This window comes from Plectrocnemia conspersa, unplaced genomic scaffold, assembly GCF_051122295.1.
Source record: "Plectrocnemia conspersa isolate PC_06_02 unplaced genomic scaffold, ASM5112229v1 ptg000012l, whole genome shotgun sequence".
Taxonomy (NCBI): domain Eukaryota; kingdom Metazoa; phylum Arthropoda; class Insecta; order Trichoptera; family Polycentropodidae; genus Plectrocnemia; species Plectrocnemia conspersa.
Window position 1 is genome coordinate 13,815,690 of NW_028277176.1, and position 9,771 is coordinate 13,825,460.

The following is a 9,771-nucleotide window of genomic DNA, read 5'->3' on the forward strand; positions in this document are numbered from 1 at the left end:
CAAAATTAAGTCTTAATCACCCTTCCAAAACTGTGGCACGCGCCATGACACGCGACCCACACACGTAGTCAGTGTAGCAGGGCGCCAAAAATGTGCGACAAGTATCATTACAATATCATTATGACAACATTTTATAATCTGTCCATGATCCTGTCACAACTAACTCTTTTCGAGCGCTCTTCAACCTTTGCGTGTTATTATATTCAATCTAATAGTTACTTCAAACTGGCGCTCGTTTATTAATCGGTTCCCGTGGGAAGGTTAATATTATTGAAAAACTTTTTATATCTATGTACTAGAAAAATATTATGTTATTGCTATTATATGTTCGATAAGAAGCGTGTGACTGTGTCTGATATTTTTTATACTATGCTACGGTTTCGATTTATTATAAAATTTGAGAAAAGCTAAAATATCTTGGATTGAAATAAATATTGTTTTTATTGTATTAAAGAAACTGTTAACCAAAATAAGCATGCAAAATATTCATAAAAATAGTTGTGTTTTTGATTTTAATTTTTTTTAAAGTACCACTTAATATTTTTTTTTTAAATATATTATCGAAGAGCATCGCGGGTTTATAAGTAATATTTTAACGACAGATGGGCTATATATTATTCATTGACGCTCGATTGGCCTCAATTTCTCATTTTTTTATATAAAAAAGGTAACAATGCTGCAAGTGTCGATCCCTTGAATACTATATATTGTGCAAAAAATGAATTTTTATACCAAAAAATTCGGTAGCTCCCCCACGCGGTTTCACACATCCTCTATTGTTGGAAAGATTTTAGCAGATAATTGCGGAAAATCCCTGGCTTAGTTCAGAACAAAATACATTGTCTTTATACCGTGTTGGCAAAAAGTTGACACCCCAACGTCGGCGATTAGAGGGGCGGAAATTTTTGTGTCAGGATTACATTTGAGGTTTGCTGGAGCATGATAAGCCAGAGCTATAGGGACATAGTTATTACAATGAGGGTATTCTTTTCATTGACGCAGAGACCCGTTATCAAATTTTAATCTTTAAACAATTTCAGAAACCCTATAAGTAATTATGAGATATCTTAATAAAGCCGAATTTGATTATATACTAAGCCAATAATTAAATCAACTCAAATAGTACAATATACATAAAGGCGTATATTATTAACTACTAATATATTATATGCCAAAGAAACGAACGTTGCGTGAATTTGCTATTCGTAGAGCATATCATGATATATAATATATTTCATATACATTTAAAAAGTTCGTTAACTAATACTTCGACTTACGAGTATTTCGACATTTAAACAATTTTTTAATATTTGAGCAAAAAAAACATGTTGCATAACTTAAAAAAATATTTACTAAATACATGGTAAATAAATGATTATTGACAGTTACATAGTGAAGGGATTACTTATAATCATCACTGCAATTAATTTTTACATGATCCATTAACCACTTTACGCGCGGTCCCGCACGGGTGTGTGATTTTAGAAATGTCCCTTACACGCCTGCGAGCCTGTACTCATGAAAAACAAATGTTTTTTTTATCGCTTACACGTGGTAGTGTTTTAACGGCCCGCTTAAAAGGAGTATTGGACAATAAAACATCAGCGATACATCATAATGTGTGTACAATATGATAATTACAAAGCTCACAATACTCTATAACATGATTCTCTGATACAGTTGCCAAATAATGCAATAATATAAATATTATAATTTTTATTTTCCGCAAAATTCCTACAACGTATGCTGGGATGTGATTCCCTAGAGTCGCGTCGACAAGTGAACCTGAAAAGGCACTTCTTCAAATTACTGATATTCACAATCCGGCTATTTTAGAAGAACCTCGTTTTTGTGTGCCACCTAATTACTAGCGCTTGTGCTCCCAAGTATTGTTTGCAGTACCACAAGCAAGAACAGAAGTAGTCTACAATTTCTGTTTGAACTTCAGTTTGTACTGTAAATATATTTATTTACAGTAGAAAATAAATAACATAGTGCCTTTAAATATATAAAAAATAATATTTGTATAATTTAATCTTCCCTTAAACATAAACCATATTATTCAGAAAGCATGCGTGTAAAAATCTTGATAGGTTATCTGAAATGTAATAACGGTTTTGCGATCTTATCGAGATGCATTAGCAACAATTTGGGAAACTGTACTGATCGACATCTCTGATTCGAGGGGGATAAGTTACAAAAGCACAGGTGCTATAAGCAATTCGGATGAAGAACGACACCAATACGAGATGGATTTATGTTTTTGCTACGATATTCGAATTTTTTGACTGAGATGAATGGTATTAAACCATTTAATAATGCGGGAATTCCATTTAAAATATCCTTTATGTCGGAGCTGGACATCCCCCTCGGGACGTTTTATCCATTCATACCATTTAACAGGCACAAAGGGGCGCAGCTACCCGCCTTTGGCTTTTCGCATGAAATTGGGGTGACAACCCTCGTGGCAGCGGGTGATGTTGGCGAAAAATATAAATACACAACTCCAAACGCTATTGGCAACATTTCAAAGAAAAATATTTTTATAAGGAAGCCGTATGATTGAGTGTTTCTAGTTTTAGCAAAGTGCGACTGGTCAATAGCGTGATTCATTCGTCCTTATTTATAATTTATTAATTTTATAATTGTCTCAAAATGCATCAAAACCTTTACAAACAGAAATAAATAAAATAAATAAAAGACAGTATAGACCTTAAAAATGCTATATTTAGTTACATATAAAAATTCTATATTTAGTTGTATATATACAAGTTGTAATAATAAATTAAAACTAGCAAAAACAAAATTAAAAAAAAACAAAATCAGTGAAAAGGCAAAATAGTAGACACAAAAATATAAAACAGCAAAAACATAGTGTTATTAAAATAATATTTATTTCACTTATAATAAATTCATATAAAACGTCTTATCTTCTTTGGGTAAAAACTGACACATATCTAATAAATCTTTTTTTAAGAGGGTTTATTGAGGGTTTTTCTATACTTATGGAATGTGTATAACTCTCTCCTTTATCACGTTTGACTTTTCGAACAACACATTCCCATTTGTCAATGTTAATTTTGCGTTTTTCCTACGATTTAGCCTTTTTGATAATTGTCTAGAAACAAGCGTTACGTTCGGACATCGTATCGACACTAGCAACGTTCTTCCACGAGGAGCAAGATTATACTTGCAAAACATGACAACCGGAATAATAAAACATAGCCAAAATATTATTGTAATGATATATTATGTTACAAGGATCATTATTCGTCGTTTACAACGTTGTTCCAGCCGTCGTTTCAATTATTATAATTTGTAAGGATATTTACTTAGGTAATATTTATTGAATTATTAGTTTGAATCATCAACATTAAATTTCAAAGTCATATCTTAAATGGTAAACTATTTAATATATTCATTTCAGGAAAATAAAAGCACTGTTTTAAAAATATTTTAATATCGTTATATTTGAATTGGTGTCAAATAATTAAAATTTAAGCTTTTGAGTAATTACAATATTAAGGGTTAAATTTAATATTCTATAAAATATATTTTATCAAACTAATAATCAAAATTGTATATACAAAAATATAAAGTAAAACTATTTATAAATCGACCAAGATATATAAGAAAATATGTGCATAATGCATGTTAATAAATAAAAAATCTTGAACATATTACAATATATATCTATGCATTATTAATGTATTACATATATACAAATACTCAAATTAATTCAACCCGTTGGGCCCCACAGCACCAATAAGTCAGTGCTAACCTTAATATTTCATAAGAAAAGCTAGAAATAATTATTCTTTAAAAAGCAAATAATTTTATTTTTCTACTTTATTAAATAAAATAATATAACATCATATTTTTAATAAAAAAATTGTATTTGGCATGCTCAGATTTTTAAAATATATTTTAATAATAAGAAATACATTTTTTTTTAATTTTCCAGTATATACTAGTATATACTCATACATTAAATAAATAGCTAAGGCCCAAAGGGTTAATTTAATGCACATAAAGCTAACAAAATATATAATCTAATAGTAAGTGAAGATAAAGTAGTCAAAAACTTATTCATATAATATTAAAAAAAGCGTTAGATTGCAACTTTCAATTTTCTCAAATTCCATTTTTAACGTTTAACTGGCTTCAATGCTGGTCTTTTGTAAGGCCCCGAAGCCGATTGTAGCCCCACCCTTTCCTTCACACGTACGGTCTTACAACCTACTATAATGAAATTATTAATAAAAACATAACTTCATACATCCTAAGAAGAAAAAAATTAATACCTTGAACCGTTGCTGCAGGAGTCATCAAGTTACCAAATCTATCTGCTGTCGATCCAAAGCCAGATCTGATGTTCTCTTTGGCGTTGTTAACATGAATTAACGGTTTTTTTAACGGAGCCACTTTATTGATGGGCAATTTAGGCTTTACTGTTATAACTGAATTCAAAAACACATATGTTTTAATAAAATTGTATGATTGATTAAATGTGGTAAATATACACATACCTTTGGCACTCAGTGGCATATTGGTTCTTTCTAACAACACCTTCTTTAACTCTGTCCTCACAAATGGTTTTTTAGCAACAGGTTCTCCTTCTCCTTCCACCTTATTGTTCAACACAAACGTGCTATTTAGTTGAGCTGGATTAATCGTCTTTATGTCACTTCCGTTCATTAATATTGATTCTTTGCCAGAATCTTCGATATACGTCACATTCAAATCATCATCGGAATCATCCAATATCATTGTTTCATTCTTAGCAGCATTCTCAATTACGTGAATACTTGTCGCATCAAAAGGACTTATCACAATGTTTTCTTTGATCATTTCAGGAACTTTGCTAAACTCAAACGGATCCAAGTTTATTAAGTGGTCACAATTGGGAGCGATGTCACTATCGGACGACTTTTCGACATCGTCCTGCCATGTGATGGCTCTGGAATTCTTCGCTTGACGAATCAAAGAGTTGTACTCTTCCTCCATCACGGATGTGAACATCTTTTGACTCTTCAATCTCAAATAGTTTTTTTTCAGCATATTCAATGCATCTTTCACAAACGAGTTGTGTTTTTCGATTTCGTCTTGCTGCAAGTTCGCGATTGCATACAAATGCTCGGCTTTGGCATCGGATATTATAGAATTCTCTTCGAATGTTTGACCATATATAAATGTTTGCAAAGATTCGCTAGCAGATAGAGCTTCTTTTTGCAATGAAGTGAGTTCCTCCTCAGAAATCTTCAATTTCTCAACCAGTGGTTCTAATTCTTCTTCGACCATCCGAGATTGACGAATAAGTGTTTCAGATGCCAACTTTAACCGATTGATGTCCTTGTTGCAAGCCTAAAATTAAGATAACATACTATTTTGAATCTAAATATATGTACATATAAGTTCATTTTGCTTGAATTTTTAATAATAATGTATATAAGTACATGTTTGAACTGAAGTCTAGTGTATACATTTTTTAACTATTTTGTATAAAGACCATCATTCAAGAAAAACTAGTCATAATAAGATTTATAATAAAATCACCTTTGTTAAAATTATTTTAAATATGTTTATACAGATTCTCAGAAAATATTTTATTGATTTAATTGTAAAAACTGTATTTTATGAAAATCAGTAAAACAATAGGTGGACAGTGTAATGGCTAAGCCTTCAGAATAAAAGCTATAAATATATAATATATATTTCATTTAGGTCTAATAAAAAAGTAATGAAACATATTATAGTAACCGAATATTATATGAATATATTACTTCTTCGAGTTGAGCATCAGAAACATCACTGCATAAATTAGCCAGTGCCAATGTCGCCCGATATTTACGAGCAGCACGCGCAGCAAATCCACGTTGCTTCTTCTGCTTGTTCAACACTCGTCTTAACAAAGTAAAATGAGCATCTCCCTTCGCCGTCAACAAATTATGCCATTTTTGGACAACTTTGTCTGTAATAAAAAATATTATATTATTTAAAATCATAATTTATAAGCACAAACATAAACATCAATCAATACCGTTATCACTTCCGACTGAAACGTGAGTAACGACAGTCTCACACACGTTGGCTTTCGCTTTGGCAAGCTCGGCTTCCAATTGTGCCACCCTTTCCGTCAACTCTTCGGCTTGTTTGACGTACTGAGCCACATGATTGTCGCAATTGACAATGTTCTTCTTCATCCTTTGCTGAATCTTGTTCGCTCTGGTTGCATACTTCAAAGTATTATACGTATCTTCATAGGAGGAGCAAGTGGGTCCCACGTTTGCGATCATCACCGTTCTACAATTACCACCGAGACTGTCCTTCAATAAACGTGTCATTTTAGAGTCCCTGTATGGGATAAATTTAGATCCATCAGCCAACTGATTGATGCAATTTCCTAGAGCGAGTAAACTTCGATTGATGTTGGCTCCCTCTTTGAATCTATCCCCTTTGCAGCCAGTAGCGGAAGCTCTTTCGCTTCCGGCTAGATCAATCATCGATAATTTGACAATCTTGGCTTGATTGGTGGCTTTTGTTCTGATTTTGACATACACCTGTTGAGGAAATATAATTTTTTAATACAACAAATAGGTATTTAAATTTTAAGGTAGTCACTAGGTGATTACACAAGGCACACAGGGACCTCAACCTCCTTTAATGATGCGCGTATAGCAAGACAAATCCCAACATCTTATATACTATATTGCATTTGTTTTCTATGTGCTTATGGAATCTGTAGTCCTCTTAAAATAAGACATCCAAATCAGGTGAAGATGAGTGAGAAACGAATAAAACACATTTATTCCGAATTTTGACCAATAGGAGAGCGTAAAAAACAATTATCCCTACTCAGAAGTCAAAAATCCACATCAAAAGCAATAAAATCATGCCGTCACCGTTGCAGTGGGAACGCTTGTTACCAAGCATTCCCATTGCGATGGCGCCGACACGATTTTATTGCTTTTGATGTGAATTTATATTACATACATATGTATGTATGGAATCAAATATGTAATGTAATGTATTTTTTCTAAAGGGAAAGAATGGTTCTTATATCTTTGAGAAGACAATATTTGAAGTTCTGCCACAGGTCTAGAGGGTTTTATCGTTATACACAAATATATTTTCTTTTAACAAGTAAAACAATTCCTCGATATCTGCTTAAGTTTGTGATACAATATTTTTAGCTCGCTCGCTACAAGTTGCCCTCTCAGAATGCTCCTTACCCTTAGGTACACGGAAAACATAGACACGCAACCAGGGCTGTGGAGTCGTTAAAAAAAAACACGACTCCGACTCCGATTTCGATATTTACCAACAACACGACTCCACTCCGACTCCGACTTCGACTCCGACTCAAAAAAGTTTAATTTTATCAGGTATTTTTGGTGTTTCTCTACACGTTTAATATTCATACGCTATACACATTCATTATTATGCAATTAAAAATTCATAAATTTCATAATTTAAAAAATGCTCGGAGTCGCTCATTTTTCACGACTCCGACTCCAACTCCGGCCAAAACACCACGACTCCACGACTCCAACTCCGACTCCACAGCCCTGCACGCAACTACCCAGCCATGCTCGGCGACCCCCGCCTGGAGAAGGGGCTACTCGAGCCGATGAGGACTGCAGCAGCCACCAGCAGAAGAATGCACCGAGAGGTGCCATCGACATAGCTACACCACACGAAAGATCGCACACCCCCCCCCCTCCCAGCTCCCACCCATTCCCCAGTCCTGAACATAACAAGCAGGGCCACCCATGATAAATCATTGTCAACCGTTAGGTACACCCAATTTGGGAATCTATCAGTGGCATAACTACTATACCTTGGGGGCAGGCAGTGCTTGCAGAATCTTGGGATCAGGGGGGGGAGGAAGAATTTATATAATAATAACCCATGACAAAAAAAACTTAAATAGTTTTTCGTCAAGTCTTACATCATACATTTTCTAAAATGCTCGTTCATAATTTTTGTTAATGATTGCAAGTGATTGCAGAACTTAAAAATGTAAATTCGAAGAAGAAGGACATTTAAAACTAAAGTTTACAAAATAGTAAGAGTAACTTTTTCATGCAGGCCAAACTTTTCTAGCTACGATATTTTACTTCCAATTCCAGTCCTTCAAAACGCAATATATAGATAAAAATTTAGATAATCTAGATCAGAGCTCGGCAACCTATGACACGTTTGATGATTTTAAGTGACCCATTTGTGTTCTGAAAATAGCATTTTGTTTATTTTGAATATATGTACATGTGCCGGATTACGTGTTAAGATGTTATGACCAAATCACATATTTGGTTGTTAGGACCAAAAATATTCACTGAACAGAATAATCTTCTTAATAATACATTTTAATTATTTTGACCCGCAGCCAAAAAAGGTTGCCGAGGTCTGATCTAAATATTCAGAAATAGTGTATAATTTTACATTATCTTTGTGACGCAAATATTACACATACTTGAAAGACAGCGTGGCTTCTTGAACTCTCAGAATTAGCATCGGTGGGATGCTGCGTGCGATTTTTATTACCCTTCTCCAGCATATCGAGTAATTCTTGTGCTGTATTAATGCTTTTGCTGTATAATCCTGCAACCTGGACACCATATTTATTATCCTCTCTCAAATGAAGAGGACCCGAAGGTTGCAAAAGATCGTGTACATTCTCATTGTATATCTAAAAAAGAGCGTATTTAAAACATTATTATATTTATATTTACAGGTTATCGAACGTATAAACAAACCTCTAAATAAGAGACGCATATTTCGAACTCTCTATCGTGTCGATGCATTTCGATCATGTTGAACAGCTCTCGCATGGTGAGGTAAGTGATTCCGGGATTTTCAGGGTAGCCGAGCATTGTGTACGTTTTTCCGGCACCGGTAGCCCCGTAGACGAAAACTGAACAATTGTAACCTTCCATCAGAGAGTTGATGACGTCTTTTGTGCTCTCGTTGAAGACGTCTACGTTCGTCGCCGAGACGTCGAAGATGTGATCGAACATGAACTGCATTTCTTTATTGCTCTTTTTTATGTAGCTGGGCGTGGGTTGCATCACGTTATGGTAGAAAAACTGTTCTTCCTCTTCTTTCGGATCAAAAATGAGCATCTTTTTATCGATGGCTTTGACTACGATTCTCTTGTTGGTCTCGCTCTCTCTCTCGTTCGGCGGTCTGACGCGGACGCACACTTTGACGTTGACGGAGGTAGAATCCGTGGAGCCGAAACGCGAGGGTCGCGGCACCAGGGCTCCGCGCGCATGTTTTACACTAGTAACCTTCGGCCGCAGTCGAGAAGGAGAGAACGTCGGCTTGAAAGATTTTTTATACATGGCGACGACTCACTATCCGACAATATTCGATGCCAAAATCAGAGCAAAACGAAAACAAACCGGTGACGGCGGAAGATGCGATCAACGGTTAAATCGATGTTCGAATTTAAACGGAAAGGTCTCAGTGTTGCCTGCACGACGACGCCTGCATGACGCGCGACCAAGCCCCGCATTTCTTCACCATGAAATACAACAATAAAATTATTTTTAACTAATAGTAATATATTCACTGAAGCTAATCTGATGTGACAAGCTTCAGGAAATAAAAAACATTTTTTTTATTCAATTATCTCAAATACTCAAAAAGTGAAAATTCTGTCTTCATTTTTTTGACAAGTATTGTTCTTTGAGGTTCAATTGTTATGCCATTCAATTTTTAGCCAAACGACCTCCAAATCTTGTCTTCAAAGGATAAAAGAGAATG

At 34.4% G+C, this 9,771-nt stretch overlaps 1 protein-coding gene across 1 annotated transcript; it reads right to left on the reverse strand.

The window, feature by feature from the left end:
- Positions 1 to 4,144: 4,144 nt before the first annotated feature.
- Klp67A (Kinesin-like protein at 67A) lies at positions 4,145 to 9,505 on the reverse strand. The gene is made up of 7 exons (XM_088199517.1): positions 8,760 to 9,505; positions 8,477 to 8,692; positions 6,041 to 6,560; positions 5,784 to 5,971; positions 4,530 to 5,364; positions 4,305 to 4,460; positions 4,145 to 4,242 (listed from the first exon to the last, which is right to left on the reverse strand). Exons 1-7 carry the CDS (start codon positions 9,345 to 9,347, stop codon positions 4,148 to 4,150), a joined length of 2,598 nt encoding a protein of 865 aa, XP_088055643.1. The 5' UTR covers positions 9,348 to 9,505; the 3' UTR covers positions 4,145 to 4,147.
- Between the last annotated feature and the right edge of the window lie 266 nt (positions 9,506 to 9,771).